This window comes from Oncorhynchus mykiss, chromosome 28 (assembly GCF_013265735.2).
Source record: "Oncorhynchus mykiss isolate Arlee chromosome 28, USDA_OmykA_1.1, whole genome shotgun sequence".
Lineage (NCBI taxonomy): Eukaryota > Metazoa > Chordata > Actinopteri > Salmoniformes > Salmonidae > Oncorhynchus > Oncorhynchus mykiss.
In genome coordinates, this window is record NC_048592.1 from 29,737,679 (window position 1) to 29,758,515 (window position 20,837).

The following is a 20,837-nucleotide window of genomic DNA, read 5'->3' on the forward strand; positions in this document are numbered from 1 at the left end:
AGTCTGCTGTTCCCACATGCTTCAAGATGGTCACCATTGTTCCTGTTCCCAAGAATGCTAAGGTAACTGAACTAAATGACTATCGTCTCGTAGCACTCACTTTTGTCATCATGAAGTGCTTTGAGAAACTAGTCAAGGATCATATCAACTGATACCCTAGAACCACTCCAATTTGCTTACCTCCCCAATAGGTCCACAGATGATGCAATCGCCATCACACTGCCCTATCCCATCTGGACAAAAGGAATACCGATGTAAGAATGCTGTTCATTGACTACAGCTCAGCATTCAACACCATAGTACCCTCCAAACTCGAAATTACGCTCGAGACTCTGGGTCTCGACCCCGCCCTGTGCAACTGAGTCGCGGACTTTGAAGGGCCGCCCCCAGGTGGGTAGGAAACAACATCTCCACCCCGCTGGTGGAAAGTTCCTTGGCGCACACATCACAGACAAACTGAAATGGTCCACCCACACAGACAGCGTGGTGAAGAAGGCGCAATAGCAACCTTAGGAGGCTATAGAAATTTGGCTTGTCACCTAAAACATTCACAAACTGTTACAGATGCACAATCGAGAGCATCCTGTCAGGCTGTATCACCGCCTGGTAGAGCAACTGCTCCGCCCACAATCGCATAGCTCTCCAGAGGGTATTGCGGCCTGCACAATGCATCACCATCACTGGGGGCAAACTACCTGCCCTCCGGGACACCTCGAGCACCCGATGTCACAGATCATCAAAGACGTCAACCACCCGAGCCAGTGCCTGTTCACCCCTCTATCATCCAGAAGGCGAGGTCAGTAAAGGTGCATCAAAAGCTGAGACCAAGAGACTGAAAAACAGCTTCTATCTCAAGGCCATCAGCCTGTTAAACAGCCATCACTAGCATAGAGTGGCTGCTGCCAACATAGACTCAAATCTCTGTCCACTTTAATACATTAAATAAATGGATTTAATAAAGGTATCACTAGACACTTTAAATAGCAGCACTTTAATAATGTCTACATATCCTACATTACTCATCTCATATGTATATTGTGCTGCCATCCTGTTAGAAGGTAACAGATGGTTTTATTACAGTGGTTAAGATGGATTTTCATTGTGTTCCATAGTATTTATCGCCCCCTATTGGAGCTTTCTGGTCCTTTACGGAAACAGGAAGTAGAGTAGTCATTCTGCACGCAGAGAAGCAGCTAAAAACAAAGCTAAGGTGCAGGGCTTTCAGTGCAGTGATTTCTTGTCACGATTCAGCCTCGGAAAATATTTGTTTGTAAGTTTGATTCAAGCATATTGCTCGTGATGATAATCTTGTTATTGATAGAATTGTTATCTTATCAATGTTAGTGTTGTTGCATTTACTCCCACATATTGCCGTGCCTTTCATGTATGTCGTTAGCTGTATTACTTTGCTCGTGCATCATGTAAACGAATTGTAAAACATACAAAACTGTAGTTTTGTTACTGTTTCTAGTGTAACATGCTTTGTTATTGTAGAGAGGTGGTTGCACATTATTAGAGTAATGAAAGGAGTTAGCCAATTACCATATGAGTAATAATTAGCTATATGGTTTGGCATCATGAAAGATACATGGTACCTTGGCACGTGCTTTGTATTTATGCAACTTCAACTTGAAATGTATAATGTATGTCGGCGTGAATTGAATACTAAATACTAAATGTATAATGTAAAGCTGCAGTATGTTGGTGTGAATTGAATACTAAATACTAAATGTATAATGTACAGCTGCAGAATGTCGATGTGAATTGAATACTAAATACTAAATGTATAATGTACAGCTACAGTATGTCGATCTGAATTGAATACTAAATACTAAATGTATAATGTAAAGCTGCAGTATGTCGATCTGAATTGAATACTAAATACTAAATGTATAATGTAAAGCTGCAGTATGTTGGTGTGAATTGAATACTAAATACTAAATGTATAATGTACAGCTGCAGTATGTCGGTGTGAATTGAATACTAAATGTATAATGTACAGCTACCGTATGTCGATCTGAATTGAATACTAAATACTAAATGTATAATGTAAAGCTGCAGTATGTTGGTGTGAATTGAATACTAAATACTAAATGTATAATGTACAGCTGCAGTATGTCGGTGTGAATTGAATACTAAATGTATAATGTACAGCTACAGTATGTCAGTGTGATTTGAATACTAAATGTATAATGTACAGCTACAGTATGTCGGTGTGAATTGAATACTAAATACTAAATGTATAATGTACAGCTGCAGAATGTCGGTGTGAATTGAATACTAAATGTATAATGTACAGCTGCAGTATGTCGGTGTGAATTGAATACTAAATGTATAATGTACAGCTACAGTATGTCGGTGTGAATTGAATACTAAATGTATAATGTACAGCTGCAGTATGTTGGTGTGAATTGAATACTAAATACTAAATGTATAATGTACAGCTACAGTATGTCGGTGTGAATTGAATACTAAATGTATAATGTACAGCTGCAGAATGTCGATGTGAATTGAATACTAAATACTAAATGTATAATGTACAGCTACAGTATGTCGGTGTGAATTGAATACTAAATACTAAATGTATAATGTATGTCGATGTGAATTGAATACTAAATACTAAATGTATAATGTAAAGCTGCAGTATGTTGGTGTGAATTGAACACTAAATAGTAAATGTATAATGTACAGCTGCAGAATGTCGATGTGAATTGAATACTAAATGTATAATGTACAGCTACAGTATGTCGGTGTGAATTGAATACTAAATGTATAATGTACAGCTGCAGTATGTCGGTGTGAATTGAATACTAAATACTAAATGTATAATGTACAGCTGCAGTATGTCGGTGTGAATTGAATACTAAATACTAAATGTATAATGTAAAGCTGCAGTATGTCGGTGTGAATTGAATACTAAATGTATAATGTACAGCTGCAGTATGTCGGTGTGAATTGAATACTAAATACTAAATGTATAATGTACAGCTGCAGTATGTCGGTGTGAATTGAATACTAAATACTAAATGTATAATGTAAAGCTGCAGTATGTCGGTGTGAATTGAATACTAAATGTATAATGTACAGCTACAGTATGTTGGTGTGAATTGAATACTAAATGTATAATGTACAGCTGCAGTATGTCGGTGTGAATTGAATACTAAATGTATAATGTACAGCTGCAGTATGTCGGTGTGAATTGAATACTAAATACTAAATGTATAATGTACAGCTGCAGTATGTCGGTGTGAATTGAATACTAAATGTATAATGTACAGCTACAGTATGTCGGTGTGAATTGAATACTAAATGTATAATGTACAGCTACAGTATGTCGGTGTGAATTGAATACTAAATGTATAATGTACAGCTACAGTATGTCGGTGTGAATTGAATACTAAATGTATAATGTACAGCTACAGTATGTCGGTGTGAATTGAATACTAAATGTATAATGTACAGCTACAGTATGTTGGTGTGAATTGAATACTAAATGTATAATGTACAGCTGCAGTATGTCGATCTGAATTGAATACTAAATACTAAATGTATAATGTACAGCTGCAGTATGTCGGTGTGAATTGAATACTAAATGTATAATGTACAGCTGCAGTATGTCGGTGTGAATTGAATACTAAATACTAAATGTATAATGTACAGCTGCAGTATGTCGGTGTGAATTGAATACTAAATGTATAATGTACAGCTACAGTATGTCGGTGTGAATTGAATACTAAATGTATAATGTACAGCTACAGTATGTCGGTGTGAATTGAATACTAAATGTATAATGTACAGCTACAGTATGTCGGTGTGAATTGAATACTAAATGTATAATGTACAGCTACAGTATGTCGGTGTGAATTGAATACTAAATGTATAATGTACAGCTACAGTATGTTGGTGTGAATTGAATACTAAATGTATAATGTACAGCTGCAGTATGTCGATCTGAATTGAATACTAAATACTAAATGTATAATGTACAGCTGCAGTATGTCGGTGTGAATTGAATACTAAATGTATAATGTACAGCTACAGTATGTCGGTGTGAATTGAATACTAAATGTATAATGTACAGCTGCAGAATGTCGTGTGAATTGAATACTAAATGTATAATGTACAACTGCAGTATGTCGGTGTGAATTGAATACTAAATGTATAATGTACAGCTACAGTATGTTGGTGTGAATTGAATACTAAATGTATAATGTACAGCTGCAGTATGTCGATGTGAATTGAATACTAAATACTAAATGTATAATGTACAGCTGCAGTATGTCGGTGTGAATTGAATACTAAATGTATAATGTACAGCTACAGTATGTCGGTGTGAATTGAATACTAAATGTATAATGTACAGCTGCAGTATGTCGATGTGAATTGAATACTAAATACTAAATGTATAATGTACAGCTGCAGTATGTCGGTGTGAATTGAATACTAAATGTATAATGTACAGCTACAGTATGTCGGTGTGAATTGAATACTAAATGTATAATGTACAGCTGCAGTATGTCAGTGTGAATTGAATACTAAATGTATAATGTACAGCTGCAGTATGTCGATGTGAATTGAATACTAAATACTAAATGTATAATGTACAGCTGCAGTATGTCGGTGTGAATTGAATACTAAATACTAAATGTATAATGTACAGCTGCAGAATGTCGATGTGAATTGAATACTACATGTATAATGTACAGCTGCAGTATGTCCGTGTGAATTGAATACTAAATACTAAATGTATAATGTAAAGCTGCAGTATGTCGGTGTGAATTGAATACTAAATACTAAATGTATAATGTACAGCTGCAGTATGTCGGTGTGAATTGAATACTAAAGACTAAATGTATAATGTACAGCTGCAGTATGTCGGTGTGAATTTAATACTAAATACTAAATGTATAATGTACAGCTGCAGTATGTCGGTATGAATTGAATACTAAATGTATAATGTACAGCTGCAGTATGTCGGTGTGAATTGAATACTAAATACTAAATGTATAATGTATGTCGATGTGAATTGAATACTAAATACTAAATGTATAATGTAAAGCTGCAGTATGTTGGTGTGAATTGAATACTAAATACTAAATGTATAATGTACAGCTGCAGAATGTTGATGTGAATTGAATACTAAATGTATAATGTACAGCTGCAGTATGTCAGTGTGAATTGAATACTAAATACTAAATGTATAATGTACAGCTGCAGAATGTCGATGTGAATTGAATACTAAATGTATAATGTACAGCTGCAGTATGTCAGTGTGAATTGAATACTAAATACTAAATGTATAATGTACAGCTGCAGTATGTCGATCTGAATTGAATACTAAATAGTAAATGTATAATGTACAGCTGCAGAATGTCGATGTGAATTGAATACTAAATGTATAATGTACAGCTGCAGTATGTCAGTGTGAATTGAATACTAAATACTAAATGTATAATGTAAAGCTGCAGTATGTTGGTGTGAATTGAATTCTAAATACTAAATGTATAATGTACAGCTGCAGAATGTCGATGTGAATTGAATACTACATGTATAATGTACAGCTGCAGTATGTCCGTGTGAATTGAATACTACATGTATAATGTACAGCTGCAGAATGTCGATGTGAATTGAATACTAAATACTAAATGTATAATGTACAGCTGCAGTATGTCGATGTGAATTGAATACTAAATACTAAATGTATAATGTAAAGCTGCAGTATGTTGGTGTGAATTGAACACTAAATACTAAATGTATAATGTACAGCTGCAGTATGTCAGTGTGAATTGAATACTAAATGTATAATGTACAGCTACAGTATGTTGGTGTGAATTGAATACTAAATGTATAATGTACAGCTACAGTATGTCGATCTGAATTGAATACTAAATACTAAATGTATAATGTACAGCTACAGTATGTCGGTGTGAATTGAATACTAAATGTATAATGTACAGCTACAGTATGTCGGTGTGAATTGAATACTAAATGTATAATGTACAGCTACAGTATGTTGGTGTGAATTGAATACTAAATGTATAATGTACAGCTGCAGTATGTCGATCTGAATTGAATACTAAATACTAAATGTATAATGTACAGCTACAGTATGTCGGTGTGAATTGAATACTAAATGTATAATGTATAGCTGCAGTATGTCGGTGTGAATTGAATACTAAATGTATAATGTACAGCTACAGTATGTCGGTGTGAATTGAATACTAAATGTATAATGTACAGCTACAGTATGTTGGTGTGAATTGAATACTAAATACTAAATGTATAATGTACAGCTGCAGTATGTCGGTGTGAATTGAATACTAAATGTATAATGTACAGCTGCAGTATGTCGGTGTGAATTGAATACTAAATACTAAATGTATAATGTACAGCTGCAGTATGTCGGTGTGAATTGAATACTAAATACTAAATGTATAATGTACAGCTGCAGTATGTCGGTGTGAATTGAAAACTAAAGTACATTGTTTTCTGTATTTTGCAGTTTCACAACATAAATGTTTTCAATATATTCATTCAAGAAAAGTCAGGCCTTGGGAGATTTATTGAAGGCTTAGTTGTTAGCTATCTGTCTAGCTTTGCATGGGAACGCAATTCCAGGACAGAATATATATACTGTATTTTATACCATCTACTGCATCTTGCCTATGCCGCACGGCCGTCGCTCATCCATATATTTATGTGTACATATTCTTATTCATCCCATTACATTTGTGTGTATTAGGTAGTCGTTGTGAATTTGTTAGATTACTTGTTAGATATTACTGCACTGTTGGAACTAGAAGCACAAGCATTTCGCTACACTCGCATTAACATCTGCTAACCATGTGTACAGTTGAAGTCGGAAGTTTACATACACCTTAACCTGAGTTTCAATGTATATGGCTTTCACAATTCCTGACATTGAATCCGAGTAAAAATTCCCTGTCATAGGTCAGCCACTTTATTTTAAGAATGTGAAATGTCAATAATAGTAGAGAAAATTATTTATTTCAGCTTTTATTTCTTTCATCACGTTCTCAGGGGGTCAGAAGTTTACATACACTCAATTAGTATTCAGTAGCTTGCCTTTAAATTGTTTGACTTGGGTCAAATGCTTCAGGTAGCCTTCCACAAGCTTCCCACAATAAGTTGGCTGAATTTTGGCCAATTCCTTCTCACAGAGCTGGTGTAACTGAGTCAGGTTTGTAGGCCTCCTTGCTCACACATGCTTTTTCAGTTCTGCCCACACATTTTCTATAGGATTGAGGTCAGGGCTTTGTGATGGCCACTTCAATACCTTGATTTTGTTGTCCATAAGCCAATTTGACACAACTTTGGATGTATGCTTGGGGTCATGGTCCATTTGGAAGACCCATTTGCGACCAAGCTTTAACTTCCTGACTGATGTCTTGAGATGTTGCTTCAATATATCCACTTAAATTTTACTTCCTCATGATGCCATCTATTTTGTGAAGTGCACCAGTCCCTCCTGCAGCAAAGCACCCCCACAACATGATGTTACCACCCCCGTGCTTCACGGTTGGGATGGTGTTCTTCAGCTTGCAAACCTCCCCCTTTTTCCTCCAAACATAACGATGGTCATTATGGCCAAAGTTCTATTTTTGTTTAATCAGAAGAGAGGACATTTCTCCAAAAAGTATAATCTTTGTCCCCATGTGCAGTTGCAAACCATAGTCTGGCTTTATTTAAATGGCAATTTTGGAGCAGTGGCTTCTTCCTTGCTGAGCGGCTTTCAGGTTCGGTTGACATAGGAGTTTACTGTGGATATAGATACTTTTGTACCTGTTTCCTCCAGCATCTTCACAAGGTCCTTTGCTGCTGTTCTGGGATTGATTTGCACTTTTCGCACCAAAGTACGTTCATCTCTAGGAGACAGAATGAGTATCCTTCCTGAGCGGTATGATGACAGCGTGGTCCCATGGTGTTTATACTTGCGTACTATTGTTTGTACAGATGAACATGGTACCTTCAGGCATTTGGAAAATGCTCCTAAGGATGAACCAGACTTGTGGAGGTCTACAATTTTTTTTCTGAGGTCTTGGCTGATTTTTTTTGATTTTCCCATGATGTCAAGCAAAGAGGCACTGAGTTTGAAGGTAGGCCTTGAAATACATCCACAGGTACACCTTCAATTGACTCAAATGAGGTCAATTAGCCTATCAGAAGCTTCTACAGCCATGACATAATTTTCCAAGCTGTTCAAAGGCACAGTCAACTTTGCGTATGTTAACTTCTGAACCACTGGATTTGTGATACAGTGAAATATAAGTGAAATAATCTATCTGTAAACAATTGTTGGAAAAATGTGTTGTGTCATGCACAAAGTAGATGTCCTAACCGACTTGCCAGAACTATAGTTTGTTAACAAGAAATTTGTGGAGTAGTTGAAAAACAAGTTTTAATGACTCCAACCTAAGCGTATGTAAACTTCTGACTTCAACTGTATGTGACCAATAAAATTTGATTGGATTTGTGCGCAAGCACAAATTTATTGCAGGCTGTGTGTGTGTGTGTGTGTGTGTGTGTGTGTGTGGTCTACCAGCTTCCTGACATACTTTCCTGGGCACCAGAGAGGAGACCCCATCAGTAGCAAAGCGCCTATCAGATTCAGCCCACCGATCACACACATACACACACTGGGGTTCTGTGGACACACACGGCTCCCTGTTTGACAGACGCTCTCACCTTTACCTCATACACACACACACAAGACATATGCCAGTCACATCTCGCTGGTCATGACACTGGGGCTCTGTGAGCATTCCTGGACGGGACAAAGGCACATGATAAAATTATGCACATTGAGTACAGACAGTGCCTGCCTGTGTCTCAGCCAAAGCCCACTGTGTGTAACATTCAATACAGACACTGGACAGCAGAGTCCCTCTATCCCTCCTCCAGCCTCCCTCCTTTACCCTCCTCTGCCTGCTCTGAAAGCTCAACACAATCAGTACTTTCAGATCTTTCACTCACGCACATCAATTCAACACACTCTGTCCACACACACGGTCTACAGATTCCCATGGGGACAAGAAAACATACTGTGTACCAAGACACACACACACACGAACAAGCACAAAATCACACAAAGGACATGCACCCACAGAGACAAATTAACACACGCACGCACACACACACACACACACGTCATCCCAGCGGCAGACAGACATCCATGATGACTTCATAACAGTGAGTCATGCGTGCTAAACAGCAGCTGCAGATAGCTTTATTCAAACTTAATCTCAATTCCAACATTTTAATCATCAGTTGTTGGCAGTGCTCAAAATGTGCATCTATTTTTTTATTTAATTTCTATTTCTGAAAAGAAAAAAAACTGTAGTACGACAAACACACAACACACCCCTCTGGAGGGCAACTGGATTTCCCATCTCCACATTTGCATTTATTAATTTATCTCCCCAAAAATTGCATCTGACACACGGGATCTACCTTCCGCATTGTTTAGCAGTAAATTGAAAGCATTCTTATCACACGCTGCGCATCTGCACACAAAACCTGCATAAACATATCAGGCTGCAGTTCCATGCAGACACACATATTCACACACACCATGTCTCATCCTTAAAGTGAAACGTCTTACATCTTCTCTTTAGCGGAGGCTTTCAACCTCCGACTGTACACCATCAAACCGATTCTTTAGAACGACTACCTTTCAAGGACAAGAGCTTTCAACATTCATTCCACTTTTTCCACACTAAGCTTGGAAGTACACAACTGCCGTAACCATTTCCAAGCATAGAAAATACTTTTCAATTGGTGCTTTGAACAGGCTTAGAGATTCTCAGACCTTTGCTGTTCCTATCCGTGAAATTCAACAGCAGGACCGGTAAATGTGAACGGTTAAGTTAAACCACTTTGGATTATAAATGGGCTGCTTTAAACAGGGCCTAACCCAGGAAAAGACCAACATAAGCCAATGTCCACTGTGGCACAAAAAGTGACAAGGGAAAAAAAATGCACAACACCAGATTTGTAACACAGGGTCTCATGTAATGTGCTCATGTGGTGTGAAAACAATAGGTTTCACTACCTAAAAAGCTGAGAACTTCAAAGAAAGATCAGTGTGTTAGCAGCAGAGATGTGAAGTGACTCGTCTAGCATGAAAAGACGCAACAAACCTCAGACACACAGGTAGGATTGTCAAAGGCACGCCTGCTGGCAGTACTTAGCACCTATGAACAGCGTCGGCAGTAAATCTATTTTGTGTTCACACAGCAAAGACCTTGGACGTCTTCATCCACTTAGCCTTGTTAAAATACTCCAAACCAGAAGGTGGCAGTGGTGTTGTTTAGCAATGAATATCCATGCGTATTGCTTATGGTCTAGATTCCAAGTTATCTGTACTAATCTTGCTATTTTGTAGAAAGCCCATGTTGATACTAGCTATATGACCACATCTAGATGACTAACTAGCAAGATGATTTAGAAACTATTTAATTCACTCTCCATAATCCCACACTGCCAGTGCCAGGCCATAGCCAAATGATTAGCTAGCTAATGTTAGCATATTCGCTAGCTAGCACAATATAGTGAGCTAATGTGGCTAGCTAGTTAATGTAGCTTGCTAGCAAAGGACACTGCACTAACTTGACAGCTATAATCAGGCAGCTGTTTCATGGAAACTAGAAAATCCATAGACTGAGGAGAAAGAGGAGGAGTCTACCAAATCCGGAAGTGACTTCACCATTCATTTTCTGGATTCATGTTCACTCAAACATTGTTTAAGCTTTGTTTTACTATTGATAGTTACAGCTGATTTCGGGATTGTATATCAATTCGGTCTCCTTTAATTTTTGTCATTTAATGAATTTGTTTCAGTCTCTGAATCGTTTATCATACTTTGTGTCATCAGCTCCTGATATCAGGGCATATAAACTACAATCGGTGTCCTGAATTAGCCTAATGTGCATCCAGCTACATCCTGTCCCGAGTAGGTCTTCCCCGGTTTTCCCTGATTAAACTAGCTGAACTACGCTTGTTTTCGTCAAACTTGCCAAAATGCATAAATACTGCACCCTCAACTTCGAAACTCCTTTGCTAGTTATACAATCATGGAACTAAGAAATTAGCTGGAAAGAAACTTGAAAATTATATTGTTTGTTGAATAGTCATGACTGTTTCACGTACGTTTGTCGTACGACAAAGGTGGCAAAGGATATCATGGCTACTTAATGTTGATCCAAGTTTAGTTTTGAACCCTAAACTTCGCAGACCCAAAAGTCAGATCAAAAGTGTGTGTTATAAAAACAGTCTTTGCAGGTGTGTGGGGAGAGGGAGTTTAAACATGTTCTTCAAAGAAAGTGTTTAGACTGAGACCAGAGGAACACCCGGTGATTCTCGCCACACACATGCACTATGGGATGAGAATTATATTCTATGGAGGGAGAGTGGTTAGAGAGTGAATGAACACGCCAATTGGAAAAACAGATTTCAGTCTTGGAGTTGTGTTTCCTGACCGATTCTGCTTTTGGTTAATGATGTTTTCCCCAATGAGACACTGCAGACACGGAAACCTTTTTTCACTTCCTCAAAACTCCCAGAAGGAATCTAAAGATATCTGTAATAAATGTTGATGTTTTTGCCAAGAATGGTTTCATTGTGCAGTTATACATCTAACTAAATAGTTTGGTGAAGTATTCCTCAAGTAAAAAAATTAAGTGTGAGGTGTTGTCTTATGTAACCAGAAACAACACGGAGCTGCTGGGCCTCGGAGTACGTTGATGTTCTCAACAACTCAGCACTTCCACATCGACAGCATTGCTCATTACGTAAAGGGACCATTGGTCAAGCCACCTAGCTTAACCAGGTTAATATATGGTCAATATAAGACCATCATAGAAGTCTTAAGTGTTTTCTTTTATATCCTTAATCATTTGGAATGGATATAATGCTTCTACACTATCTTATGTAATATCTCAAAGTGATATGACTATGTGTTGTTAGCAAATCATCTAAATAAAATGTTAAGAGTGCAGGAAACAAAGAACCCTGTTCATTGCCAAGCTAAATGACTTCAGTGTCTCCACTATCTCTACATCGGTCTATAACGACCGAATCAGATACCGTAGCTTCTGCTTTGCTTCAGGATCTGCCCTCTCGTGTATTGAACAGTCATTGTATCTTTTCCAGGAAAGCATCCAATAAATGACTGAAGGTAAAGTTCCATGTTCTATGTTCTATGTTGCCTTCAAAGGGCTTTGCTTTCCTCATCGGTTCCCCTTCATGATCACTTTGGTTAAAAATACCTCCCACCATGCTTCTCAGATCAGTGGTAATGAAGAGGTGTAGAGGAAGCTAATTTAGCAATTTTTCTACTATTACTGTACCCCCAGGTATTATTGTATTACTATTGTATTACTATTGTATTACCATCTTACAGTCGGAAGTTTACATACACTTAGGTTGGAGTCGTTCAAACTAGTTTTTCAACCACTCCACAAATTTCTTGTTAACAAGCTATAGTTTTGGCAAGTCGTTAGGACATCTACTTTGTGCATGAGACAACACATTTTTCCAACAATTGTTTACAGATAGACTATTTCACTGTATCACAAATCTAGTGGGTCAGAAGTTAACATACACAAAGTTGACTGTGCCTTTAAACAGCTTGGAAAATTCCATCATGGCTCTAGAAGCTTCTGTTAGGCTAATTGACATAATTTGAGTCAACTGGAGGTGTACCTGTGGATGTATTTCAAGGCCTACCTTCAAACTCAGTGCCTCTTTGCTTGACATCATGGGAAAATCAAAATAAATCAGCCAAGACCTCATTGTAGACCTCCACAAGTCTGGTTCATCCTTGGGAGCAATTATTCTGACATTTCACATTCTTAAAATAAAGTGGTGATCCTAACTGAACTAAAACAGGGAATTGTTACTAGGATTAAATGTCAGGAATTGTGAAAAACTGAGTTTAAATGTATTTGGCTAAGGTGTATGTAAACTTCCAACTTCAACTGTATATAATGACGCAAAATACAAGTCTAGACCTACTTCATTCCTGTGAGAGACAGTAGAACGAGAGATTAAAGAGGAGAGGACACTTACGATCCAGTCCGTTGACGTATCTCATGCTGATCTCGCAGTGGCCCCACACGGCGCTGACGATGGGGTACAGCTTCTTCCCCTTCAGGCCTCTGAACGCCACTCCCAGGTACTGTCCGTCCACCGTGAAACTCAACGTGCCCTCGTCCATATCCAACACCACTAGAAGAGCGTCCGGCAATACGAAAGCCTCCTCGGGCTCTAAGAAACACGGATATGAAGGTAGGGAAGCCTGGGCCCGGTTCTTACTGTCATGGTACAGTCGGTTCCTGCCCAAGTCCCACCCCCAGGACTCCGAGTCACTGCCCACTAGCGCCATGTAGCCGACCGAGTGTAAGGGGGCGTCAGCGGTGGCAACTCCCACCACAGCGTGTGTTCCTCGCTGTCTCACTGGCCAGTTGATCCGCCAGACGTGAAGTCCCCGCGTGTAGCCCACTTGACCGCGGATGCAGTCGGTGCTCTGGGCTACAGGGTGGCGGTGGAAGGTCAGTTTGTCCTCCTCCTTGATGAAGACGTTGAGTGAGCGATCCTCTGGGTTCCAGGCGTGGCGGAGCTGTAGGTCTGGAGGCGCGGCGGGCATGTCTAGAAGTAGGTCCAACCGTGGTGGCTTATGGAAGTCAGGGCCCCGCAGCTCGGGGTGGAGGAGCCGGCGGTGGGCCGAGGGACGGAACGAGGGTGAGCCGCCCTCGCCGCGACTGTCCACTGACTTGATGCCGCCAGAGATTTTCTGGCCCATGGTGGCGGTGAGAAAGGGGCAGTGGAAAGGGGGGAGGAGGAAGCTGTTAGTTTGGGTCGGTTTGGTCCTCCGTCGCCCCGGCGTTACCTCATCAAAGCGGATTTTCAGTGCAGTAACCAGGGGAACCACAGGGAGTGGTGATGATGCACTCCTGTTGCAGGCTCACGCCACAAAGCCGCCTTCAAAAGGGGCCAACGAAGACACGCCTGCGAGGAGAGCGCAGAGAGAGGAGAATGTGAGTACATGTAAGGTTACAGATTGTTATGACTACTCTGTTCTGGCCGAAATCACTGCCTCCCTGAAAAACACAGTCACACAAAGTACTAGAGAGAGAGAGACAGCCAGACAAGACAGACAGGGAGAGAGAGAGAGAGAGACAGCCAGACAAGACAGACAGGGAGAGAGAGAGACAGCCAGACAGGGAGAGAAAGAGACAGACAGAGACAAAGTGTGAACGACAGAGAAAAAGATGGAGAGGTGGAAGGGCAGTGAGAGAGGGAGCGAGAGAGAGATAAGAGTAGATCAGGGGGTAGTATGAAGGCTACTCCACAGCTCTTTATGCAAAACACAAACATGTGTGGGTGTTAACAGGAACAAATAAACGAAAGGGACGGGTGTACTGCAAACAAACACTTCCTGACTAACCTACCCCCTTTCCAGACAAACACACCCACACACATACACACTGATGGAAGGTAGGCCTACTCTTTCAACTTCTGCATCAAAGAGTACAGATGCCCACACACATACTGTTAACCCTCTACATTCGTACCCATATACAGGTTGAAAATGGCAGGTTTGGACACTGGTTTTTCTTTCTTTCTCCTTGCATTTTGTATTTATATTGTGTGTATTTTCTGTCATTTGTGTAATTCAGGGTTCATCTGTAAAAGAGACCTTGGTCTCAGCATGACTCCCTGATAAAATAAAGGTTAAATAAATAAAAATAAGTGCCTAAATTGGAACGCAGTGGCTGTACATGAACATTCTCTAAATGATGATGTCAGCGCTCAGGCTCTGCGCCTCACAGCGCTGTATGAGTTGCCTTACAGCGCTGTATGAGTTGACTGACAGCCGTTCTGAACTTCAGCACCACACAAGACAATAAGTTACCCCCGTCACTCCCGCTAAATAGGCAGCTTTTGAAAAAATGTATCGTCTGAAGGAAATGCAGTAAATTAAGAGGACTATTCTATTATGAAAGGTGAGACATTGAAGATTATAATAAATACCGCCTTGATGTCATACGAGCAAGCCAAACATCCAAATGTGCACTTTATATTACATGAGTTTTATGATATGGAAATGTGAAGTGTCAATGTTTATGATCAATGTTTTTTCTATTGTGAGAAAATGCATAGAGGAACAGGCACCTGAATGCACACATGACTCCTTTCTATGCACACCAAGATTCCCATCTGTTTCTCTGAACTGCCCTGTGAAAGTTGAACACTGTCAGATCATAACTTAGCTATTCATGTTGGAAATAGAACAAGATTTCAAATGATGCCCACCTGACCCAGATTACCATTTATAATGGCCCGTTTTTGGATTGCATAAACAACTAATTGTGTGATGCGGAGGTGCAGGGCTGAGCTCCAAGCAAAACAACTACAAGTGTGCTTGCTCTAGTTTCTCAACGGCACAACTAGGAGAGTTCAAAAAGGACTCTTCTTTGAGTCATAAAAGTGCATTGAATATGCTTTTCATATCTATTCTGTGAGAAATATATTTTGTGATGGGGAGGGGGTGGGGGGGGGGGTCGTATCACTTTGACAATATCGTAATATTATTGTGCTAGTTGGCTGTACCTGCACAAAAACTCAAACATTTTTTTCCCCCATGACTGATCAAAACTTATTTTCTCATGGCTCTCTCTCTTGTCCCTCTGCAGCTGACATATATTTATTTTACCTTTATTTAACTAGGCAAGTCAGTTAAGAACAAATTCTTATTTTCAATGACGGCCTAGGAACAGTGGGTTAACTGCCTTGTTCAGGGGCAGAACGACAGATTTGTACCTTGTCAGCTCGGGGATTCGAACTTTCGGTTACTAGCCCAACACTCTAACCACTAGGCTACCCTGCCACCCCATATATATGGTGAATATTTATGTTTGGAACATCAAATCGCCATACATAGAGAATTGCAGTACATATCATATCGGCACCGAAGTATCATGGTAATATCGTGAAGTCCCTGGCAATTCCCAGCCCTCATCCACATTGGCCAATTCCCAGCCCTCATCCACATTGGCCAATTCCCAGCCCTCATCCACATTGGCCAATTCCCAGCCCTTATCCACATTGGCCAATTCCCAGCCCTCATCCACATTGGCCAATTCCCAGCCCTCATCCACATTGGCCAATTCCCAGCCCTCATCCACATTGGCCAATTCCCAGCCCTCATCCACATTGGCCAATTCCCAGCCGTTATCCACATTGGCCAATTCCCAGCCGTTATCCACATTGGCCAATTCCCAGCCCGTATCCACATTGGCCAATTCCCAGCCCGTATCCACATTGGCCAATTCCCCGCCCTTATCCACATTGGCCAATTCCCAGCCCTCATCCACATTGGCCAATTCCCCGCCCTTATCCACATTGGCCAATTCCCAGGAGTGTACAGGGTTAAAGCATCCTGAGTGGTGTTCCTCTACAGCCAAGACTACAACTCAGAGGCGGCTAGCATTCATTTAGATAATGCATTTTTAATGAGCGCCTTTTAGAAAAGGAGCAGAGTTGGCAAAAACAGGAAGGGAAAAAAAGGTAATAATTTATTGCCCCAATTCCTTGAGCTTCCCGGGCCTAAAAAAAAAACTCTTCAAACAAAGTCCCTGTTTGCCACAGCCAAAACATCATTAATCAGAGGTGATGTGAAAAAGAACACTGAACTAGGAGATCATATAAGATTGGCTGATAATAAGTTAAAAACACTAGGGCTCTACATAACGCTAGCAGGCAGTTCCTGTTCCGACAAACACACACACAAACTCACACAGGTCCCACTTGGCTGCACGCATGCACACAAACAGACAGACAGACAGACAGACACACACACACACACAGTTCCTGCTCAGCTGAAGTGATGTATACGTAACTTCCTGAACACAGGGAAAGGTACACTCATACCTCAGACTTGGAAGTGGCACTGACGCACCTCTTGGGGGTAAAGACACACAAAAGTATACACAGCTGACAGTTACAGTAAATACAGAACGGTACTGTACTGGACACACAGATGTCAGACTGTGAAAGAGAGGTCTACTGTTGCTATGTAAGCTGAGGTAAGCACAGACACAGTAAAACAGTCAACACTCCGACACAGGGAGGGAAGACACAGCCTGAAAGAGAGAGGTCTGTCTATGTAAGTTAACAGGAAGGAGGGTGACCAGACAGCCCTGGCTCACCCCTCTCTCTCTCTCCCTCTGTCTTCCTCCCATCAAATGAGAAGAGGAATGACACCATGAGAGCAGAGAGTGTGTCTGTGTCTATGTGTGTGGCACCAGAGTTCAGTTTTTGTCTGTGTGTGTGTGTGTGTGTCACCAGAGTTCAGTTTGTGTCTGTGTGGCACCAGAGTTCAGTCTGTGTCTGTGTGTGTGTGGCACCCGAGTTCAGTTTGTGTCTGTGTGTGTGCGCGCGCTCATGTCCACTTATCCCCTCTCCCCCCAGATGGCTCCTCTACTCAGCTGGCCCAGAACCAGTTTGGGAGGGCATGTGGCTGGCAACCTACGTGTTACACTCGTTGTCAAGGGGTTGCTTCACCACTGACCTCCTTCACCACGGTCATCATTACCACGGTTACCCCTCTGAAGGGACCTGGACACGGTGTTTGGCGTGAAGAGCTGCAACAGCAGCTGCTGTTTACACATGCCCTCTCTTCCCCTATTTTTCTCATGTCTCTGGCACACTTCATGGTTCCCCCAGACTTCTGCTGATTCATTTAGGAGAGTGCTCTTCTGTCATCATCCCTTCGTTTAGCTGGGTTAGACAGGTGTGGCAGTTAGGGGAGCAGACAGCAGAGGTGTCAGGCACACACACTCACGGCAATTGAGAATATGTTTTGTTGTTACACTGACATGAGCATGGCCATCTCCTTTGTCATGACGTTGGCCTGTGGGTAAGGTTTATGACCCCCCCCATAAATACCTTTCTCCCTTTCATCTCTTGACTCTACTGAAGGACTCTTGAAAAGCCTAGAGAGTTGGGGAACATCAAAAGATGGGTGAGAAAGGAACCATATTTCGGTAATCCAACCAGTTGAAAATATGCGTTGGTACTTAAAGAATATGATGTCAGTTCGTTTGTCATCTGAGACATTCTTATAAACTGTATTGGGGAAAGTCTACACATTATAGTTGCCCTCTGCCTCATAGCCAGGCTTTCATGCATATCTCAGAAGGAAAGATTTGCTTAACGAGTGATATAATAAGATGCATGGACTCAATAATAGTGCTTAACATGATTTTTGAATGAACACATCTCTGTACCCCACACATACAGATAATTTGAAGGTCCCTCAGTCGAGCAGTGAATTTCAAACAGATTCAACCACAAAGACTTGGGAGGTTTTCCAATGCCTCACAAAGGGTACCTATTGGTAGATAAAAACATTAGTACAAAAAAACAGACATTGAACATCCCTTTGAGCATGGTGAAGTTACCGAACACACTTTGGAGGGTGTATCAATACACCCAGTCACTACAAACATACAGGCGTCCTTCCTAACTCAGTTGCCTAGGGGAAGGAAATCGCTTAGGGATTTCACCATGAGGCCAATGGTGACTTTAAAACAACATTAAGAGTTTAATGGCAGTGATGGGGGAAAAAACTGAGAATGGATCAACTACATTGTAGTTACTCCACCATACTAACCTAATTGACAGAATGAAAAGGAAGCCTGTACAGAATAAAAATATTCCAAAACATACATCCTGTTCACAAAAAGGCACTAAAGTAATACTGTAAAAAAATGTGGCAACGCAATTCACTTTTTTGTCCTGAATACAAAGTGATTTTTTATTTTATTTTAATTTGACCTTTATTTAACTAGGCAAGTCAGTTAAGAACAAATTCTTATTTTCAATGACGGCCTAGGAACAGTGGGTTGTTCAGGGGCAGAACGACAGATTTGTACCTTGTCAGCCCGGGGGTTTGAACTTGCAACCTTCCGGTTACTAGTCCAACGCTCTAACCACTAGGCTACCCTGCCGCCCCGGCATATATGTTTGGGGCAAATCCAATACAACACATTACCGAGTACCACTCTCTATATTTTCGAGCATAGTGGTGGCTGTATCATGTTATAGGTATGCTTGTAATCGTTAAGGAGTGGGGAGTTTTTCAGGATGAAAAAGCAACAGAATGGGGCTAAGCACAAAATCCTAGAGGAAAACCTGGTTGCCTGCTTTCCACCAGACACTGGGATATGAATTCACCTCTCAGTAAGACAATAACCTAAAACACAAGGCCAAATCTACACTGGAATTGGTTTCCAAGACAGTGAATGTTCCAGAGTGGCTGAGTTACAGTTTTGACTGAAATCTTCTTGAGAATCTATAGTAAGACCTGAAAATGGTTGTCTAGCAATGACCAACAACCAATTTGACAGAGCTTTTAACAAGAATAATGGGTAAATGTTGCACAATCCAGGTGTGGAAAGCTCTTAGAGATTTACCCCAAAAAGACTCACAGCTGTAATCACTGACAAAGTACTGACTCAGGGGTGTGAATACTTATGTAAATGAGATATATTTGAATTTCATTTTTAAAACATTAGCAAAAATGTCTGAAAACATGTTTTCACTTTGTCATCATAGGCATTGTAGTAGATGGATAAAAACAAAATAAACAAATCGCAAACATTTTGAATTCAGGCTGTAACACAACAAAATCTGAAATAAGTCAAAGTGTATGAAGGCACTGTACACACACACACACACACACACACAGTTCATCAGGCTGACATTCTTCTCACAGTCATTACCTAGGAACAGCCACACACGCACAGTCCTAGGGAAAACTCCTCACTCCCCATAATAATGTCTGGAACATGAACAAATGATCAAACAAAGTCAGTCAGCTTTACAGGAGGAAGAACCTAGACCAGTCTGTTAATGGAAATCCAAAGCAATGCGTTTACACAGACAAACACAGGCTTGTAGCAACCCTGGTTCCAATTAGAGGTGTGTGTGTGTGTGTGTGTGTGTTGCTAGGGGTGAACTGCAGTGAAGACTGAAGACTATACAAACTATTCCAAACAACCTTTAGTGTCTACATAGTTGAGATTCATTCCACGTGAGGATATGCCAGGGGTAGGTAGATTGTATGCAGTATGTCATTATTTAGTGTTATGTCAAAATTCCACAGAATGATTGGTCTTTAAGAGAGAAGAAGTTATACTCCGTCTGAAAGCGGCCCGTTACTCCCATTGGACCATATAAAGAGAACAAGAAACGTGGGAAAACTCCCTCTTCCATTTATTTGAATCCATCATTCCCTCTCTCCTGTTAGGCTAAAGAAACTCTTCCTTACTCTGTCCCTCCTCCCACCCCTCCATCCCCCCTCTCTGTAGCAGCAGTAAACCATCAGCGAAAGGTAAAAACAGCACTAACACCCTGTAAATTGGTACAAATTACATCACGCTGCCAACAAAATGGGCCAGTCGATTTGCAGTGCTGCAATCAATGAAAGCCTGACAGGCAGAGACGTCTGCTTTACACACACACACACACACACACACAAACAACAAAAAAACAAAACAAAAAAAACTGATAGGCCTGCGTGTTTTTTTTTTAATCGCACCAATGTATCAGTTTGAACTCAGTTTTAAATGGCCTGATATATTGCAGCCACAAACACACAGCAGGCATTATTAAACATGGACATCAAAACCATAGTCACGTAGTCATTGACACACACAATAGATTTTTCTTGCAATTCTTACATATAAACTTGAATGGGAGAAAGGATGTTTGACAGTTCTATTGTTTTCTTTTTATGATGAATGTCGTTT

The 20,837-nt window shown here is 40.4% G+C and overlaps 1 protein-coding gene across 5 annotated transcripts in view; it reads right to left on the reverse strand.

Annotated features, from left to right (window-relative positions):
- LOC110508890 (SPRY domain-containing SOCS box protein 4) overlaps positions 1 to 20,837 on the reverse strand; it is a 124,130-nt gene that overhangs the window by 55,074 nt on the left and 48,219 nt on the right. For all 5 annotated transcript variants that reach the window (XM_036966471.1, XM_021589784.2, XM_021589783.2 and 2 more), the window contains one exon: positions 13,090 to 14,028. In XM_036966471.1, the coding sequence (XP_036822366.1) occupies positions 13,090 to 13,822 (733 nt within the window). In that variant the 5' untranslated portion in view covers positions 13,823 to 14,028. The remainder of the gene's footprint in view (positions 1 to 13,089; positions 14,029 to 20,837) is intronic.